At 41.2% G+C, this 21,808-nt stretch overlaps 1 protein-coding gene across 1 annotated transcript in view; it reads left to right on the forward strand.

The window, feature by feature from the left end:
* The first annotated feature begins 246 nt into the window (after nt 1-246).
* NUF2 (NUF2 component of NDC80 kinetochore complex) overlaps nt 247-21,808 on the forward strand; it is a 52,527-nt gene continuing 30,965 nt past the window's right edge. The window contains exons 1-8 of the mRNA XM_089671572.1: nt 247-445; nt 6,902-7,065; nt 11,634-11,708; nt 15,999-16,075; nt 19,189-19,250; nt 19,338-19,435; nt 19,537-19,610; nt 20,496-20,592. Coding sequence (XP_089527698.1) covers nt 6,934-7,065; nt 11,634-11,708; nt 15,999-16,075; nt 19,189-19,250; nt 19,338-19,435; nt 19,537-19,610; nt 20,496-20,592 — 615 coding nt within the window. The 5' untranslated portion in view covers nt 247-445; nt 6,902-6,933. The remainder of the gene's footprint in view (nt 446-6,901; nt 7,066-11,633; nt 11,709-15,998; nt 16,076-19,188; nt 19,251-19,337; nt 19,436-19,536; nt 19,611-20,495; nt 20,593-21,808) is intronic.

Raw genomic sequence — 21,808 nt, forward strand, 5'->3', positions numbered from 1 at the left:
TTTATGGAGACATCAGGTATCCTAGACTTCTCAAGTGTCTACTAATCTCCAAAGCAAACTGAGCAGGGAAGTGTCACTTTCCCATAATAAAGATGGCCGACAGAGTGCTCGGCGCCGTGCGTTTCGGGCGCAGGCGCTGAAGCAATGCTTCACCGCCCGATTCCCATTTATTCATTACACTGCCATAATGTAAGCGATAATCGCTGCTTACACAGTAATATTCGCAGCCACATAACCCGTGTGTTCACATACACTGAAACAGAGGGCCGAAATCCGCTCGATACGGAAGTAACACAACCCAAAGCACCAGGGCCATTGGTGGAACGCTCTTGCGTGTCAGGCGCAGTGTGATGACGCCGTGAAGGGGGAGGGATCACGTTTGAAAAGTTCCCGGTATACAACGTCTGTATAGAGGAGCTGTGCCTGATAGAATCTGCGATCTAACGTGAGTACCGGGGAGCCGATCACACCGGTGTAAGGCACCACATACCAGCGATTATTATTGGACGGGAGGCTGGCTATGTAGGGTTCATAGGGGGATGTGCAGCTGACAGCCTGACAACAATATTAGGGAGGGACTCCAGGAGGTATCTGGAAGGGACTGCAATGTAGTGTGCACCATACATGTGAGAATCTGCTATATGGTGGCAATACACTATGCAATCTGATTGTACGATCTGCTGTATGGTGGCCATACACTTTACAGTCTGTACGGCCTTCTGTATGGTGACCATACACTATGTGATCTGATTGTACGACTTTATTGTATGGTGACTATACAATGTGATTGTGCAATCTGCTGTATGGTGGCCATATACTATGCAATCTGATTATCCGATTTGCTGTATGGTGGATGTACACTATACGATCTGTTTGTACGACCTAATTGTATGGTGACTATACAATGTGATTGTGCAATCTGCTGTATAGTGGCCATATACTATGCAATCTAATTATCCGATTTGCTGTTTGGTGGATGTACACTATACGATCTGTTTGTACGACCTGATTGTATGGTGACTATACAATGTGATTGTATGATCTGCTGTATGGTGACCATATACTATGCAATCTAATTATATAACTTGCTGTATGGTGGCCACACACTATATGATCTGATTGCATGATCGCCTGTATTTTGGCAATACACTATGTAATCTGATTATACGATCTGTATGGTGGTCATACACTATGCGATTGCACGATCTGCTGTATGGTGGCCACACACTATGCGATCTGATTGTATGATCTGCTGTATGTTGATCATACATTATACAATCTGATTGTATGAGCTGCTGTATGGTGGCCATAGACTATACAGTCTGGTTGTATGATCTGCTTTACTGCCAACAAGTATGTAGTGCAGGGGGCTGTCTGATTGGATACAAATGAATTGGATAGTATTACTTTGTTTTGGTAAGATTGGTTGTATGGTCAGGTTGTGGTGTGTATGGCGATACCTCTGTTGGAGGAGGATGGTGCACATCTTCTCAGTACCCCCCGGGGACAAGGACCACCATCCCTTGGTGACATTCCGGGGTCAGTCTAGATCTACAATAGTTACTATGCATCCACACACGGGGTTAGTAACAGTTAGGCGGCTTTCACACTGAGGACTTTTTTTCTGCTTTTGCATAAAAAAAAAAGCTGAAGAGAAACGTGTGACCATGTATTCCTATGGAACTCTTCACACTGATCTGTTGGGGGACCTGGACATTTTTTTTAAATCCCACTCGCTGCGTTTTTGGTGTAAGTTATATGCGGTAAACCAAAAAACACACAGCCCTCTCCCCCCCCCCCCATTGAAATCAATGGGAACAATGCCAAATACGGGCCCACATTGCATTTTTTTTTTGTCATATGTAAAAATTGCACCGACATGTTGACAGTCCACTGAGACACAGACAGATGTTGATGTTACAATGGAACACTGTGACAGATCTTGATGGGACACTAGCAAAGATGTTGATGTGCACTTGGTTACAGTCCACTGACAGATGTTGACGGTCCACTGGGGACCCCATGCAGATGTTCTGCATTGTAACACCAAAAAAGTTGATGGTCCACTGGGGACAGAAGTTGACGGCCCACTGGGGACACCGACAGATGTTGACGATTCACTGGGGACACCATTGCAGATGTTCTGCACTGGAACACCGACAGATGTTGATGGTCCACTGGGGACACTGACAGATGTTGTTACAATGGAACACTGTGACAGATGTTGATGGGACACTGGCAAATATGTTGCTGTGCATTTGGATATGGTCCACTGGGGACACTGACAGATGATGGTCTACTGAGGACACCACTGACAGATGTTGACGATCCACTGGGGACACTGTTGCAGTTGTTCTGCACTGGAACACCATCAGATGTTGATGGTCCACTGGGACACCGACAGATGTTGATGTTACAATGTAACACTGTGACAGATGTTGATGGGACACTGGGAAAGATGTTGTGCACTTGGATACGGTCCACTGGGGACACGGTTGCAGTTGTTGATGGTCCACTGGGGACACTGACATAGATGTTGATGGTCCACTGACACAGATGTTGATGGTCCACTGGGGACACTGTTGCAGATGTTCTGCACTTGAACACCGACAGAAGTTGATGGTCCACTGGGTACACCGACAGATGTTGATGGTCTACTGGGGACACGGTTGCAGACATTCTGCACTGGAACACCATCAGATGTTGATGGTCCACTGGAACACCATCAGATGTTGATGGTCCACTTGAACACCAACAGATGTTGATGGTCCACTGGAACACCATCAGATGTTGATGGTCCACTGGAACACTGTGACAGATCTTGATGGGACACTTGGAAAGATGTTGTGCACTTGGATACGGTCCACTGGAGCCACTGGTGCAGATGTTCTTTATTTGCATTAGGGATTCTTTAGTTTGCATTAAAAGCTTTAGAGACAGTTCAACACTTTTTCAGAAAATAGGATTTATTACTAAAAAGGTCAAAATGGTGCAATTAAAATATTTACAGAAAAAGATGTAACAAAGATATAAAGAGGGCAATAAAACAACAGAGAAATAAAACAAAGAAGTTCAGAAGGCAGAAGTCCTTGGTTTGAGCAGAGTCCAAGTGTCCGAACAAAAGGTTGCTCTGGCTCTGAAGTCTCTGAGATGGTTCCTGTTCGATGTTAAAGGAGAGCTCATTTTTCTCCAGGCTGTCAGTCTTTTTCTATCATCTCAAAGGGGTGTCTCCAAATGACCAATCGTCCAGTTTGGGGATGGGTGTTAGGCGGTAACCAAGGTTATGACCAAATCCCTTACAATTTCATACTAAGGTCAATAACCTTCATTAGGTACAGGTAGCATCCTAGCAACTGGCAGATTAATATTTAGAATTATATTCTAAATGCACAGCTACCAAACTTTAGCATATCCTGCCACTCCGGATAAAAGAGACTGCTTATTTTCTTTTGTAGGTGCTAACCTAGGGATGTAAGGTGTCATGTGACTCATATTAAAATGACCTATCCGAATATATACTTCATATTAATGTGCCCAGTTCCTGCTGAAGTTTCTGAATTTGTATGAAAAATGACTCATGTAGAATGCACGTTTTATGGCACACTCTAGCTCTAACTGACTGACTGCTCTTCAGAGAAATACACAGCAGCATGTTCTTGCTGGCAGGAGAGAGACTTGTGTTGTTTACACACAGGTCTCTCCCAATCGCCAGGTGTTGGCGGGGAATCTCCGGCCGGGACCCAGTGATTGACATCTGTAGCCCCCAATGGTGGTGCGCCCCCTACCCGAAAATGGTGTGTGTGTGCGGTTCTACCATAGGGTGGCAGGGAAGGTTAAATTTCATGGTGACTGTTTGTGGATTGCAGTCTTCCACAGTCATACCACAGATTTTTAATGGGGTTTAAGTATGAGCTGTGACTAGGCCATGCAAGCACTTTCACCTTTTTCTCCTTCACCCTTTGTGTGCTCATTCTTGCTGTGTTGGGTCATTGTCCTGTTGGTAGGTAAACTTTCTTCCCAGTGACAACTTTCTGGCAGAGGGCAGCAGATTGTCTCAAGAAGTTGATGATATTTTGCCCCATCCATTTTTCCTTCTATCATGACACGTGCTCCAGTCCCCCCATAACAGGATATTACCACCTCCATGCTTTACTGTAGGAATGGTGTTCTTTGGATGGTGAGCTATATTTGATTTCCACCTGACATCTCATTTAGTGTTGATGCCAAATAATTAAATTTTAGTCTCATCTGACCAGAACTAGTAGTGCACCAAAATGAACATTCTGGTGCCGAAACTGAAAACGAAAATTCAAAATGCACTTGGCTGAAAACCGAAATGTGCAGTTTTTAAAAATTAATTTATATTTTTTGAAAAAAAATACACTGATTAAAAAAAAAAAAAGAATATATTATTTATTTAATGGTTTTTTTTTGAGGGGGGGGGTTTCTTGCACTGTCCCTTTTAAAAATAATTTTTATCACTTGTATTCTTATCACAAGAAATGCATGCATCCCTTGTGATAGAAATAATTAGTGACAGGTCCTCTTTGTGGAGAGATATGGGGTCAATAAGACTTCACATCTCTCCTCTGCAATGTAAAGCATTAGATGAAAAAAAAGCATTGATCTAGTGCTTTAAAAAAATAAAAATGGACGGAAGTGACATTGTTTCGGTCCTCCAAGGGCATAGAGATATGTGGCGGCTATCTTTCCTTCACTCATCTCTATGCCCAGCACCGGGATCAATGGTTTCTCGGGTAAGGCTGAGAACTACCGAGCGGCGGCGAGGGGCGGGGTTTTTGACACCTGTATTGTGGTTTTTTTTTGTTTTGGCCACCAAAATTTTGCTGCATCCCTTACCAGAAAATCTTTTTGCATGTGGCCTCAGAATCTTCAAGGTGCATTTTGGCATGCAGTGGTGACTGCATGTGGTCTTTTTTCGAAGAGAGGATTTTTTCTTGTGACGCTCCCATACAAGTCGCATTTGCAAAGAATTTGTAATATTGTTGTCACATGCACACAATGGCCACTCTTTGTCATAAATTCCTGCAACTGCTTCAGAGTTGCTGTAAGCCTCTTGGTAGCCTCTCTGACAAGGTTCCTCTTGGCTCTTTCCAGTTTGGAGTGACGTCCGGATCCAGGGAGGGTCTGTTTTGTACCAGATACTTTTCACTTCTTAATAATAGACTTCACTGTGCCTTTTTTGTATCCATCTCCTGACTGTCCACAGCTTTATCCCAGAGATCTTTTGACAGTGCCTTGCCACCCATAGTTGATTGTTTGCTTCAACTGCACTACCGGGACTGAAACGCTCATGGAAAGCTCTTTTCATGCTGAGTTAATCAAAATGACCCCAGCTGATTACAGGTGAAAGTCAAATGGCTTAGTGTGGCATTGAGAAGGGGATTAGCTACACCTGATTGAGTTTACAAGTCATTTTTAGGAGGGGGTGATCCTTTTTCAAACTCGGTGACTCTGTTTTTGGGTTTTTTTTCTGCCATGTTGGTGTTATTTTGTTCACTTGGATGTTAAGTTGCACTGTGTAAATACAACTGGATAAAATAAATACTATATCTGTTTTCATTTCAGGCTGTAGAGCAACAGAATGTGATTATTTTAAAGGGGGTGAATTTTCTATACCCACTGTACATTGCTCCAGCTTGGACCAATGTACCTCTGCATATACCATTCCTGAGGCACCTCCGTGGAAATCTGGAAATCACCATATTAAGCTGTGCTATGCCGCTAGCTTCTGGGCCCTCTGCCAAGTGGCCGCCCTGCTTTGTTGAGAACACAGCAGATCGCTCGCTCGCCACGGATGCTTTTCAGGGGGCACGTTGCATTTTCTCAAAGAATGCAAAGTGTACTTTGATTGGACAAAGTGAAGATCATGATGTCACCGCCCTGCATTTCCATATCCAATCAGAGAACACCTTGAATTCACTGAGAAAAATGCAAAGAATTCTGAAAATGGCACCCCTGCTGAGCGAATGACGTCCAGTGTTCACTATCAGGTGTCTTTGGACCCTACAGCACAGGACTATATACTTCTAATAATCCTACAGAACGGTAAAACCAGTTACAGTGCATTCAGACTGTTGTGGTGCATCATGTTACGGCAGACCATTTACGAGGGGCGACTGAAAAGTTCTCGGCCTACCCATGAAGCATTTGTCTTAGCCCAATTTTATTTTTGCTACTCATAGTACATATCTTTGCAAGGTTCCATACCAAAATTCTCACAAATAGCTTTTTCTTTGTTTCAGTTATTGAAGACTGAAGCGTAGAAGGTCATCATTGTCATTACGAGATCCTGGATTGCTGTGATGTTTTCCTCCGTACAGGCAGTTGCTGGCCTTACACTGCAAGGGGCATCTTGGACAGAGGGATTCCCCCTCTTGAATTCCGCCACCCACTTTTTAATGGTGGAATAGGAAGGGGCATCCTCCCCTAATGTTTCCATCATGTCCTTGTGGATGTCCTGTCCACTCATTCCCTTTTTCAGTAGGTATTGGATAATGGCACGTTTGCTCACTTTCTCCATCTTTCAATGATGACCTTCTGCGCTTCAGTCTTCAATAACTGAAACAAAGAAAAAGCTATTCGTGAAAAATTTTGGTATGGAACCTTGCAAAGATATGTACTATGAGTAGCAAGAATAAAACTGGGCTAAGACAAATGCTTCATGGGTAGGCCAAGAACTTTTCAGTCGCCCCTCGTATTTTGAACGGGCTGCCAACAAGCTGAGATGCAGCATTTCTTACAGCAGTGCACGTTTTACCCCATGCAATGGAAACACAATGGTGTAAATGGCCCATGAAGAGTTTATTGTGAGCACACGTGGTCCTTTTTTGATGTACGTTTTTCAGAGATGTTTTGATGTTATTTGTGTCTCTTCTAGGTATCTTCCAAACTCTCTTGCCTTAACACACCATGTCAAATATGGACAAGTTGACGTTTCCAAAGTTTTCAGTTGTAGATCTGGTTAATTTTTTCCGCCAAAATATTCTTACCACCGCTGAAGCTAAAAACTTCACCAAGACTGACATCTATCCAAACCCCAAGGTAAGATGTTGCCTGGCCTGTTGATTTTTAAAAGTTTTTTGCTTTGGATAGAAGTTGGAGCCCCAGAAGTATATTATTGTAGCGTGTGCACGAGGTGGGTACCCAAAGTATACTTCTCGGTTTTAAGGCTCTCTATACTCCAGCCACAAACACGGCTTTGCTTTGTATAGTCTTGGGAAAGGATAGATGATGTTTTGGCTTTCTGTGCCAAGGACCAGGAAGAGGACGTCCGGTTCTTGTGAATAGCCACTGTTCACATGTAGATGCACTCCAAAAGGTTATTTATGGTTGGGGACAGATTTTTAAGCTTGGATGCAGTCAGGTACACCCAGGCTCAGATATCAGTCCCTAACAGCAGGTAGCACTTAGGTGTGCGGTGGCATGCAAACAGCTGTAGCTACTGTCAGTCTCGTCATTATTATATGTAGGTTGAGCAATAGCCATTGTTCTTATGCACCTGTCATTCCAGCCACAATAATCCACTGATTTCAATACATAACTAGTGCTGCGTAGTACTAAAAACTCAACGTGTTCAACTAATAAAATACCTTCACAATGTGCCCAAAATATGCTAATAAACCTCTTATAATTTGTGTCTTCAAATAAAATATCCATGTGTACCTACTCAAATGTCCTTGTGTACTACTTTAAATGCAAATGTACATCAATAATTGCAATTACAACCTTAATTGTGGCCATATGTGAAAAATTTATAAAAACAATTGTTATCCATGTGTCCCACTAGTTTATCTGTGTGTACCACTTTAAATTTCTTATACCCTCTGAAGTGTAACAGTGATCCCAAAATGTGTATGTAGACTACAATGGTTCAAAACACCAAACTATTATGCATATGTACTATTAGACAATATACATAATATTATCCATGTGTACTGAATTATATATGAAACAGGGTATTTTTTTCAAATTGAGTCCTTATCTTGATCTACATTAAATTGCCAAACACCCTTACAAAGTGTACTGTCTACGTGTACCACAGCATGCAAGAAAATCCAATCTTTTCCACTTATCACCGTTGCTTTAAATCATATATCTTAATCAAGCTTGTCCCGGCATCCCAAAAGCTGATGCTCTCATATTGACCATAGACAAATAGTAGGTCATATGCGCTTTTTCCTTTAAATGTGTTTCTTATAAGTCACAGCATCGGTCTCCACTCTAGACACTTTACAATCCAGCTCCATCTTCCCTATTCCTCCAGGCAGCCAGGGAAATGGAAAACTCAGGAAAAATAAGAACATATAGCGCTCTCTGCTTCCAAGGTATTATTTTTATTAAAAATGTATTAAACTTGGCTTTAAAAGTGCACTCCACAATAGTGTACTGAAGATTCTGGAATACAAGGCTAAGAAAACCACCAAGAAAATGGACGCTTGCACACTTCCTGGATGAGGCATGACATCACTGACTGTCCAACGCATTGCGTCAATCACATGACTTCCTCAGAGGTTCTCCAGTGTATGTGACCAACCGACCATGTGAAGGAGGCCCTAAAGTGAAATTCTCACCCGAGGTTAATTTTTAGCCAGAAGTTCACCTGTAAATGACGCATCTAATTCCATATTTTTCAAAGGGTCCATCCATTGAAAGGCCACCATTTCTGTCTTTCCCAGCTGCTTTAAAGTACTGAAGGCATAACTTTTTGGGATGTCCCAGAAAAGTAGTAGAGGGGAATTTTTTCCAGTGGGGACACTAGTTCTGGTGACCTGTGGGTCCCCAAGGAATTCCCTTAATTTTGCAGGGATTTCCTCTCACTTCCTTTTTGGCTATGGGACAGAACGTGAAAGGAAATTTCTGAAATGGGACACAGATGGCAAAAAGGAGAGAAAAATAATCTGACAGGCATTTTAACCTTTCCTCACTCTATCCAAAATGAAAAAACAAATTTACCTATAGTTCTACTTTTATGTATTCTATACTTTCAGTGGAGTAGAATACTCCAGTTGCTGTGGCATCTTCCACCAGCTTGTTAGTGAATATAAGAGGCAGGGGAAGGAATCACAGTAGCCAGCAGGGGGAGCAAGTATTCAACGGTCTAATGCTTGAAGCTGCTCGGAGGCAGTGATGTGGCTGCTTTTCAATACACGAGCACCCAGAAAGGTTACTATATAAACCCTTTGTTTCTTTTACAAGTGGGCTATTGGCCTGACATTTTGCACCAGAAAATATTGGTCGCCAAAGTTAAATGTCCATGTTGAGAAATACCTGTGCCAATGCAGGGTCATATTTCCACATATGGTGGACCTGCCCAGTAGCAGAGACATTTCGGACTTTAGTCAACAAAATCTTGCATAAATTATTGCAGAACCAATCCCTATGCTTCTGCAAGAAACTCTTCCTAATCTACTGCTGGCAGAGATCACCAGTGGCAACACTCCCTGATGACCCATCCCATGACAGTCGCAAAGCAAACGATAGCAAAGCCTTGGTTGTCTGATAGGTTAGCAATATCAGAAGTTAACTCTCGCATGCAATGGGTCCTAGTCAATGATCCAAACCTATTTGGCTTGCTTTCAGAGTGTCTTCAGAAACAAGTGGATTTAAACAGTGTTCTTTAGAGAGATATTGTCACTTTTATTGATTCAGGGAAAAGTTTTATATTATGTGTAAAGCCTCCCTGGTGCGCTGATACTAACCTCTCCAGCTGTCTCCCACTGTTCTTCATCCATCACTGCCGATGCAAAATACCATATGCTTCCTGGTATTGGGGAACATGTAACCTCCTCTTATGATGCATTGCTTGGGTGTAGTGGCCAATCCCTAGGCCTGAACACTCACATTACAGTGGCTGACGTTACTTCTGAAGCAGTGAGGAGCACTGCTTCAAGAGGCCTGAATTGGCAAAGTGACAATGTCCCATTAAAACACAGAAAACTGAACTTTGGAAAGTGAAATTCCTCCCTTGCAATGGTGTTGCCCTGCAGTGCAAGGGTTAAAACGGAACTTCACCCAAAAGGGGAAGTTCCACTTTTCCTCCTCTCCCATATTTGAAATGACTTTTTGGAGTGTAATCTTGAGAGAACAATGGGACCTGCCGTTGTTGACAATACTAGTTGTCTGGCTGTTCAGGAGTCATTTGGGTCTTTAATTGGAAGAGGGAAGGCTTATTTATTTTATAGCGGAAGAAATGAACTATGACTTTTCTGCCATAATGCCTAGTACACACGGATCGAATGAATGATCGTCCATGGGTTTTTTTGTTTTTGCATGCTAGTCTCATATCAAATGAAGAGGTTACTAAAGTTACGAAAATTCTCGCATTACAGAATACAACTTTGGAAGTGATGTAATGTATACATAGAAAAAGAAAAGCAATAAGGAGACTTTAATGGCCACCATCCTAAATAGTAATAGCTTAAAATTTAAAAGTTTATTACAAAATTGATAATCACACTGTACATGCAAGTACAAATAGCATTTTTGGTCAATAATGCAATCAATTCAACCACCATGAAACAAATGCATATAGTAGTTCATGTGAAAATCCCGACGCCTTTCATGTCTTGACACGAATCTTCATCAGGGGGAACTGTCAGGGTAGTTATATCTAGATTAAAAGCATAAATGTCACAGACATAAAGAACATAATGCACGCATTTTTATTGGAGATTATCAGTTCTACATTTATTGGAGATTATCAGTTTTTTTTAAACTGATAATCTCCAATAAAAATGTGTTTTATATTCTTTGTGACATTTATACTTTTATAGGTCGTACTTTGCATGTATGATGTTTTTAGCAATTTTGTAATACAGTTTTTTGAATTTTAAGCTATCACTAATTAGTGTGGTGGCCATTAAAGTCTCCTTATTGCTTTCTTTTTCTATTTATTCTAGTTGGGATGTGGCACCAAGTTTAATCAGATTGGGCTTTTCTTTTCGTTTTGATTTCTGAGCATGCGCGGTCTTGCACTTCTGATTTTTGTATTTTCGAACAAATGCTGTACTGCTTAAATGAAAATTGTACAATCTGGTATTGTACGAAAAACATTTTGTGTTTTTGTCCCTTCGAATAATTTTGGATGAAAGCTGTGTACTAATGACAAGACTATCATACGATCGCTTCGAAAGCGGTATTTTTTGTTCAATTTTCTGATCGTGCGTAGGCTTTATCCTGTTAGTGACAAACTTCTTAAAATGAAACATGCATATGCAACTCGGTGTACAATTCTAGCATGTGCCAGGTTGAATGAACTCATGTGCTCATGGGCAGGATTTGTATAATCCTGACCACACCATTCAATTTGGCTGAAAAGTCCGAAAGGAAGAAGCCAGCAAGTAGATATCCGTGCGGGAAGGGAGCTTACGGACATTGGATCAATGGAGGAGAGGTGAGTGTAGTTCTGCTTTAGATTGTTTGAGTCAACAACATGGAATAAGTATGCAAATAAGGAAAGTTGGAGAGACGTTTTGAAGTCTTTTTTTTTTTTTTTTTTCTTTTTCCTCTTACACAAAGCAGAGTGTTTATACAGATTTTAGTTTATTACATTATAATTTAGGAAATATTTTGAAAGAATCCTTGTCTAATACATGACTTTTAATTTACAGCTAGAATGGGTTCAGAAGATCTACATGAGAATACTGCAGCTAGTGTTCAACCTTCGAGTGGAACACTTTTATATGGTATGGATCTTTTATGTTTGTTGCACTTTGTTATATCTGTTTGATAATTGCAAAAAATACCTGTCGATCCTGCTGGGAAATCCTGTGAGCTTGGAACTTTCTGTACACACTACCTCTGACGTGCTAAAATTTCAAGCAGTGTTATTGGCTCTACCAAGACTACAGAACAATCCACCTTCTACTGATCTATATAACATGAGATGAAATGGAGGAGTAGCAAAGAAAAGGGATTTTAACAGCACCACAAAATGTGAAAACAAGATTTAAAAAAAAAAAAGCTTTTCTTTTTTTTATCTTGTTTTTCAAAATTTTTGGTGCCATTAAAATCCTTTTTCTTTGCTGCTACTTCATTTGGTCTATGTAAAGTATTTGGCTGGCACCATTTGTAACCAGATTGGGCCACATGTTCTTATAATATGAGATCTGTAGTCCAAATAAGGAGTGCGCAGCCTAGGATTACCACGCCACTCCTCCATAGATGCAGTCGAGTGAGTGAGCGTTGTTAACCTAAGTACTGCAAGTGTTACTAGCAGGGTCACCACATTATAATTAAGGCTAACCATGTTCGGGGAAAAAAAACTATTGCAGCTCCCAGATCTTAGAACACCCATCTCCCCAGCGGAAGAAATGTCAAATGGCCCCTTTCTTTCTTTACCCCTTGACTTTAACGCAAAGGGCCCCCAACCACCTGCAAATTCTGGCATTCCAGGTCTGCCAAATCCTCAGACAATTTTTCTCTCTACATGAAGGTGCTCCCCCACCTTTCAGTGTGGATGGACGTCTGTTGACCATTGCGGACACTTGCACAGCTTGCATTCCAGATACCTGTGTGTAAAAAGTGGTGTCCCAGGACTACAAATTCAAGTTTTGTTCCCTTCCTCCTCCACGTTTTCTCCCTTTCAGCCTTCCTGTATCTGCACAGACTTGCAGATATCCATTGAGGCTTCTCTGGTCTTCTGGATCAAGGTGTCATTGCCCCAATTCCTGTGACACAATGGTTTTGAGAGTTTTACTCCAACCCCTTCACTGTTGTCACATCAAAAGGGGACATTGACCCATCTTTAAACGCTTACATTTCGGCCCAATAGTTCTTCATGGAATGCATCAAATCTGTCATCAGCTCCCCTTCAGCAGGGAGACTTTATGGCTTTTGTGAGCATTAGAGATGCTTACTTACATGTGCTCATCTTTCTAGCGCATAAACCATTTCTGTGATATTTAGTGGAACCCCTTCGCTGCAAATTCTTGGCCCTGCCTTTTGGCCTTTCCTCTGCCCCTTTGGATGTTCACCAAGGTGTTGACCCCAGTGTTTTCCCTGTAGCATTCTCGTGATATACCCATTGTGGGATACTATACAATCTCCTGTTGAGTAAATAGTTGAAGGCTCTGTCAGACAACGTGTCTCTGGCTGTCCAAACATTACAGAAGTTCAGGTGAATCCTGAACCTTTGAAAAATCCTTGCAGGGACTGATTCATTGCTTGGAGTGCCTGCGTAGGTTCGGGACTCGTCTTAGGCCAGAATGCCTGGATCTGATCCTTCACTGCTGGTTTCCCTTACCTAAGATGCTGGGGCCTGCACCCAAAGCCGATTAAAAAATCCTCTCGGGTGAGGACATTGCTGGATCCCTAGACACGTAGGTGTCCTTATATTAAAAGTTGTCAGCTGCAGCATTGGTAGTTGCTGACGTTTTTGGGGAGGCTGGAGCTACTCTTTAAGGTCCATAAATTCCATGTTGCCTAAGGCAGTTTCTGCCTTCCACCTCAAGCAGGACATTGTTCTTCCATCCCTTTGACTGACCTCCATTAATCAAAAGCAAATTTTCCTGGCTGTCTGGATGTAGCTTAGGCTGTGCGAGTGTCTGCTTCATTTAAAAAGACTGATTCACTTTTTGTCAAGGGCCCGGAAGGGCACCTTGACATCACCTTGCACCATTTCTAGGTGGCTCAGACATGCCATCATCCAAGCTTATAGTCTCAAGGATCGGTTCCCTTGATTTCTTTTAAGGCTCACTCTACTAGATCTGTGAGAGCATCTTAGGATTGGGCTATTGATTCAGCATTTGTAGGGCTGCTACCAGGTCGTCTGTTAACACATTCTGTAATTTTTGCCAAGTAAACATTTCTGCCTTATCTGATGCCAGCTTCAATTGTAAGGTCCTTCAGGCAGCTCTTTGTAGCACTTGTTTATGGTGTTGCTCCTCCCCTCCCCCCCCCCCCCCCCATCCCTAATTTCACCTGGACTGTTTTTGAATATCCCTCAGTGGATGAGAAAGCAAATAGGAATATTGTACTCGCCATATCTTTTTCTTAGAATTCATTGAAGAACACGGGTCCCATCCATCTGTATTATGATCATGCTCTCAGTACTGCTTTGCTACAAAACTGGGGCATGCTGGTAGCAGGAGGGGTTATCCTGTCCTGGCCTACAGGTTTTTTGTTTCCCATTGCCCAGTCCTCCTGTAAATGCAGGGATGTGGACATTTTTTAAAAAACTACTTGTGCAAGGGACTAAATTGGTGTCCTAAGCTACTTGTCCCTTTGACAATCTATTTGTCCTGATAAAAAGATAGTGATCTTAAACAGAACAGATTTTCACATTTTAGCTTACTTTATAAAAAAAATAAACTTAACAGAGGCAACCTCATGAGGTCATTTATTTCCATGAATTTAACCCTTTCCTGCCAACACCACCTGGAGCTTTAAGACATTCAAGATACCAAAAGATGGGGGTGGGCTTTCTGATCATGTGACTGCTGTGACTGGCTGTCAGCGCTCACATGATAGCTCCTGATCGCAAGTAGTGATCGGGGACTTTCTGTTCCCTGCTGGCAATTGTGCTGGGAGCGCGCAGGGTGAGTGGTTATGTCCACTGTCAGGCTAATGATTGTTGTCCCTGGACAGCTGGTACCACCCCTAATGAGTTCTGTAATCTGTGCTTGCCCTTTTGAAGCACACAAAACACAACATTCAGAAGCAAGTGTAACAGCGAATGTATACAAATTCCAAGAGATATGGAATGTATACAGTATATAATTTATATAAAAATTGATTCTATAATATATAATTCAAATATTATTATTTTTATATATATATATATATATATATATATATATATATATATATATATATATATATATATATATTCAAATGTACAAAGTCTGAATCTAATTATATAATAATAATAATAATACTGTAATATTAATTTATTATTCATAATAACAATAATATTAATCTTATTCAAAAGTCCAAACAAAAGCCTGAAAAAATTACATTGTAAACCTTGGCACAGGGTGGTAGGAGACCATGATTGCCATACATACAGTAATGTGGGATCAATAAAAAGTGAAGTGTCAGATAATATTTCCTTAGGAAACAATGTAATGCTTGCATGAGGTTCTATCTCATGTTCTGATCATTTCTCTGCAATGATTATATATGATCTGGTCACCTGTCCAGGTTAACATATTTTTAAGCCAAGTCCTGGGATAATGGTCCGATCAGGTCAGTGTATGTATGGCAGATGGTGCCTCCTGACAGTCATATCTGATGTCTGAGGAATAGGAAATGAGGAGATGTGTGCCCTCCACCCAAAGTAGAAATAATTCTTCTGGGTTGATCTCCCCCCTCCCCATCTACATGAAGGTGACCACCTCGCTAGGGGTGACCGGACACTTCTTCAGACAGCCCCCGTTTATCAGTTTCCCGGTGTAGAGGATCCGAGTGCAGGCTGTACTGAGCAGGATCCGGGAAGTGTCTGTGCCCATGAGTACAGAAGAATGATCAGGTCCTTGTCTTTTTGTTGTCTTGCATGGACTGCTCACCTTTTCTCCACCACCAGCAGCAGCCGCCAACCCTGGTCCCGGGCCACCCCCATGCACCATGACATGTGTGTCGCACACTGATAGGACACTGCTTGTATTATTAATACTGGGGGACTGAGAGTGGAGCAGCACCCCCTTGTGTCTGGGAGTGTTACCTAAATCATTTAGTGCTTGCCCGCAGCAGGGCTAAAGGGAAAAAAAAATCCACCTGCCTGTCACCCCAGAACTGCATGTTCTGGGCTTTGGGCAATTATGATTTGTGCATCCCTGAAATGGCAGTATAACCTGAAAGCTTAAGACTTCTTCAGTGGACTCAAGGAACAGATCTTACATTGAGTACAAGATTCTATTTTGCAGACTGTGCACATGCACACATTCTTTACTGCACATTGTACAGTATTCATAACCATATTTCCAAGTAGTTGCAGATTTCTTGTCTCCTAGCTGATGGCTATGTATATGTTTCAGATACCTGTGGATTTGGAAATTCAGTACCCTCACCTCGTTGAAGGCTTTGCACCACTGGGCTATATAGTAACTTTCATGTATGTATTTCTGTTTGTTACATTTTCAGTGATGGTAGCTTTGCACTTCATGGTTTTCTCAATATCAGCATGATTTTCAATAATTGTGATTGACAAAATAAATGCAAAACAAAATCCTGAACTTGATTTTATGCTCTTATAGAGATTGGAACAGACAGGTTTTTTCTTGGTCATTGCTTTATACAGTGGCTGCTGCTCTGTCTTACCCACTTAAGCTCCAGAAGATTTGAATCTCGTCATGACCAGGCCATTTTTTGCTATTTAGCCCTGTGCAACTTTAACTGCAAAAACTGGCAAATGCTCGGTCATGCACACTGTATAGAAATTAAATTTATTTAATTTTTTTCCCACCAGTAGAGCTTTCTTTTGATGGTATTCAATCACCACTGGGTTTTATATTTTTTATTATCCACTTCCGGGTTACTGTATAGCATTTTTACTGCTACAGGGCTGCTGATCTGCATATATAGAAGTGATTTTTCATTTCCGGGTAGAGGGCACGTGTGCCATCCTACCCACGCTGTCTTTGGCTCCCGTAGTTGTCACTCACTGGGTCCTGGCCAGCTATTCATGGCCGGGACTCCGTGATCGGTGGAGCAGCTGATCGGAGAGAGATCTGTGAGTGTAAACAACACAAATCTCTCTCCTTTCAGTGGGGATGTGCTGGTTTTTATTGTTCTTCAAACAGGGAGATAAAAGCCAGCATGTCGCCGATAGCAGCCATTACTAGTATATTAAATAAATAAAAATTCATATATATATGTGTGTGTGTGTACCGCCGTTTGTAGACGCTATAACTGTCGCGCAAACCAATTACTATACACTTATTGAGAGACATGTAGCAGAATACGTTTGGCCTAAATTTATGAAAAAACATTATTTTTAAAAAAAATTTTTATTGGATATGTTTTATAGCAAAAAGTAAAAAATATTATTTATTTATTTTCCGGTATTTTAAAAATTTTCAGCGCAAAAAATAGAAAAAAAAAACCCAGCGATGATCAAATACCACCAAAAGAAAGCTCTATTTGTGTGAGAAAAATATTAACCACACTGTGTACAGTGTAGCATGACCACACAATTGTCAGTTAATGTAGCGCAGGGATGTATAGCACAAAATTTTTTTTTTTTGCTCCAATATGTGACATTAACAGGGGTACTTTGTATCCGTAAACCAATTTGTTCAGAAGTTTACACTAAATAAAGAATTTACAAAAAAATACATAAACTGAAGAGAAAATACTGAGATCTGTGATCTGTTCAGTCATTTTATATTTGCTTTTGTTTTGTAACCCACACTTCAGAAATGATATTGTTAGGGAGGCCACCCAAAAGGGGAAGTTCCGCTTTAAGTCTATGTCCCCCACTCCCCATTAAGGATTGGCACATCTTTGAGGAGTGGGGGGTATCCGAATTTGACAGGTACCTACTCCCACTTCCGCTACGATTGCTTAGGGCAGGCATGTCCAAAGTCCGGCCCGCGGGCCATTTACGGCCCGGGGGTCGGTTTAATACGGCCCTCCAACAGCCCTCCCTGCTCTGTGTAATGTGGCCCTCCCACGGCCCTCCCTTCTATGGCAGACAGTCTTCTGCTTGAGAGCAGAGGGCAGTGCGCATGCCTGACTGCGGCGCGTTCTCCCTGGTCTGTGTAAATGCGGCTGTCGCAGGGCCCTCCCTTCTGTGGCAGACAGTCTTCTGTTTGAGAGCAGTGCGCATGCGTGACTGCGCCGTGCTGGGAGCGACAGAGGGCGGTGACGTCAGGGCCGGGCTTCCAGCGTAAAGTGTGTTTCTCTTCCCCTCCCGGCTGCCGAGCAGAGACTTCAGCTCCAGCTACCTTTTTCACCCTTCACATTAGTGCAGGTAAGTTTTTTTTTAAATTTATTTTCAATACATTGTGAAAACTCAGCTGTCAGTTGATCTTAATGTTATGAAATGAAAAGTATGTCGTTTGCAATTAACTTGGCATAAAATAATTTATTTGCATTTAATTGTAATGGTTCAAAGAATGTTCGGAAAAATGTTCGGCCCTCCACCATGTTCACTTCATCCAATCTGGCCCTCTTTGAAAAAAGTTTGGACACCCCTGGCTTAGGCGATCAGAAGCGGAAGTCGTATTTTAAAAGTCTGCAGCTACAATTTTTGTAGCTGCTGACTGTTATTTTTTTTTTTCCAGGTGGCACTCCGCTTTAAGTGACAGGAGAAGAATGCCAGAGGGCAACTCTGAGTTTCAAATTAAAACTTGAAAAAAAGAAAACTCCAAATTTCGGGTTCCTGAGTGATCTAAAATCTGAAATTGTTCACTATGACATCCAAAAAAACTGGTCACGTTAAATTCTACCTATAGTCAAAACCTTTTTGATTTTGATATGGTAGGGAGTTGTTAAAACACTAAGGCGACTTTCACACTGATCCGCTGCATAGGTATTTTTGCTGCGCTTTCTGAGTGTTTTTAAAGGACACGTGACTTAAAAACTGCACCTAAAACGCTTCTCAGAGGAGTTTTTCAGGTGTTTTCCATTGATTCCAATGGGAAGAGGCGTTTTTTGGGCATTTTTTTTTCTTTTTTACTCCCCAAACAGGCCCCAAAGCTGCTGCAAGCAGGAGTTTTTACAAGTGCAATGCCTCAGTGTGAAAACATACATAGATATACATTCATATACATAGGGAAGCGTATTTCTTGAGCTTTTCAGGCACTTTTTTAACGCAAAAACACTTCAAAAGCTCCTCAGTGTGAAAGTAGCCTAAGTTTTCTGCAGACACAACAGGAAGCTAGTTGAAATCTCTCCAAAGTGAATGAAAATCTTCTTGGACAGTTGCACAAATAGTTGTTTTTACTGGAAAATTTCCCCTCACCTCCTCCTATTAAGGTGACAACCATCAAATTTTGCGTTTCCTGTCGCTTTCTTTTGTGGTGACAAGAATGAGGGTAGAGAGGCTGAATGTCCTTGGCAGAGTTGCAGACATCAACAAAAGTGGTTCTAGCCCTTCTCTGCTCTAATTCTTTCTTAATGAATACTTTTAAGTGTATGTCAAACAAGAACACTTGTTGGTGCTATTAATGTTCATTTTTGCCTGGAGTTCTGCTTTAAAGAATTTCTTCTCTTTTCATTAAGGACACGTCTTCTGCCGATGTGTCGAGTATATGAGTTTCACCCATCTGATGTTCTGAATCCCAGTAAGTATGTCATGGTAACAAACATTCTGACCAAATATTGATAAATCTTGTATTTCTCTGACCTTTTTTCTTTTTTTACACCTTTAGAAGGGAAACATATTATCACCTTGCTTAGTGGGATTGTCAACTTCCTTCACTTCAGGAATACCCGAATGGAGGTCTACAATGAATTCTGTTTAAGCTATGTAAGAAAAAACTGATTCTTCATTTATTTACTCCTGTTTTTTGGTCAAAAGCTATTGCTACAGGTTTCATTTATGCTGGAATGTTTAAATATTGTCTGCAGAAATATGCCTTGGACAACATAAACCAGCAACAGAAGGCCATTCAGGAGTTAGAAGCTAAAAAAGAAAAACTTACGTAAGTGTTTCTGATTCCCATTTCTGTTGGTTATGACTTGCCCCTTTAGGTTTTGTCTTTTGATCTACTGAGCAAAAAGAAAATGTAACCACGTAAATAAGGTCCCCTCAATTGACCCTTTCAGGGAGACTTAATGTCCACTATATATCGTGGAACAAGCTCATATATGTACATCAGACAGTTCACTACTTCCTCTCAAGACACATTACCACTTTGTTGTGGATGAATAGCTTATGTTTCTCCATGTCCCACAGAGATGAAGATTTGTGCTTCCAGTAAGACAGGCTTGTCAAAAGGCCAAGATGAGACTAAAGGTGTTTCACCAGGTTTGAGGATTTAAGAGTTTTTTGACCTTAACCACTTCCCATCCGGCCCATGTATATAAGCGGCCCGACAGGAGCAGTGCAGGAGTGGGTGGCCGTTTTATAAATAAAATAAATAAAATCCCAGTGGTGAATAAATACCACCAAAATAAAGTTTTATCTGTCTAAAAAAAATGCTAAAAAGTTCATATGGGTACAGTGTTGCATGACCGCGCAATTGTCATTCAAAGTGTGATAGCTCTGAAAGCTGAAAATTGGCCTGGACATGAAGGGGGTGAAAGTGTCCGGACTGGAAGTGGTTAAAGAAAAAACAATGGTATGGAAAGAGCAGAAGAATCTTCCTTAACTATGCATGAAGTTCTTCCCAAGTCTTATGCAGAGACTTGAATGACTGGTGGTGAAAAGCCAGTGGGGAAGTCCTAATAACTAGTCAGATATTACCTTTACCTAAGCTGCTGTAGAAAAATTACCCCTTGGAATTGTTTTGTCATGCAGTCCAGATCCATACATGTGTAATACTCTCACTGAAAGTCTTAATAATTAATACACGTTATTGTCTTAGGACTGTCCCACCTGAACAACAAGCAGAATTCAAAGCGCTTTCCAGTGATATCCAAGACTTGCAGCAGACTATAAGTCAGGAATATCGCGCAAAGGATGTAAGTAACCAACATTTCTTCGTCTTTTTTTTTTTTTTCTTCAATATCCTGGTTTTAATGAAAACTTATAAACAAACCCAAATAAGTCCCCATTTATTTAAACGATTACCTTCAGGTGACACTACAGGATTCCTCGACTTTGGAGGGATTTCCTCCCACTTCCTGTTTTGGCTATGGGTAAGGAAGTGAAGGAAAATCTCCCCAGTTGGGCACAGATGTACATAAAAACTGACAGGAGATATCACCCTCCTTTGCCCTTTCCAAATTGAAAAAAATATAAACAAAAAGCCCCCCCAAAAAAACAAGGTTTTCCGTTTCGTTACCCTTGTGATGGGCGAACACCATCCCACCTAATTTGCTAAGCTTGGTGAACATACAGATTTCATACTAAATGTACAGTCTTTTACTTCTTTAGTAATTCAACTGCATTGCATCAGTGAGAAGTGCTTAGTAGACTCATTTGATATGTAAAGGAGCTTACAAAGGTTTGGGTGAGGGAAGCCTGTCAAACATCTGACCCATTGCATATGCTGAATATCCTGTTTGTACATATTTGTCAGTATGAGCTGGTTTTACATTTTATTGCTATCTTTATATTCCGTTGTCTGCACAAGAGATAGTCACACATTTAGTTGGTTGGAAGCCAAGTAGTAATAGTCATTGTTTCATTTTCCAAGAACAAGTACTTCTATGTTGGAAAATCTCTTCTACTAAGCACAAATCCAAGTCATTAAGAATGTTGTAGTTGGTCCAGGCGTAACCAAGCACCATAGGCGACACTTCAAAAGCCCCTACAGGTCATCAGTTAAGTGGTATGGTGAGGTCTTGTGCTAGAATTATTGCTCACGCTCTGGTGTGTACGGCGATATGTAACGTGTATTGCAATCAACGTTTTCATGCGTAGGCAACCCTGATGCGTATGTTTACGTTTGTATGTGCGTTAATGTGGGGGTGGAAGGCCTCAAAAACATTTTTTTGGGGGGTGGGTAGTGTTATGTGCTTGGGTGTAACTTTTATTGTTTGTCAATAAAAATGTTTTTTTATTTTTTACCTTTTTTTTTTTTTTTTTTTTTTTTTTTTTTCATCACAAAGGGAACACACAGTCCCTTATGTGCATGTCTACTTTGGGCTCCAATGGATTATTTTATTTATTTATTTCAGGTACTTACAGTGGGGCAAAAAAGTATTTAGTCAGCCACCAATAGTGCAAGTTCTC

The sequence above is a fragment of the Staurois parvus genome, unplaced genomic scaffold, assembly GCF_062004578.1.
Source record: "Staurois parvus isolate SC_StPar_1 unplaced genomic scaffold, SC_StPar_1.0 ptg000106l, whole genome shotgun sequence".
NCBI lineage: Eukaryota > Metazoa > Chordata > Amphibia > Anura > Ranidae > Staurois > Staurois parvus.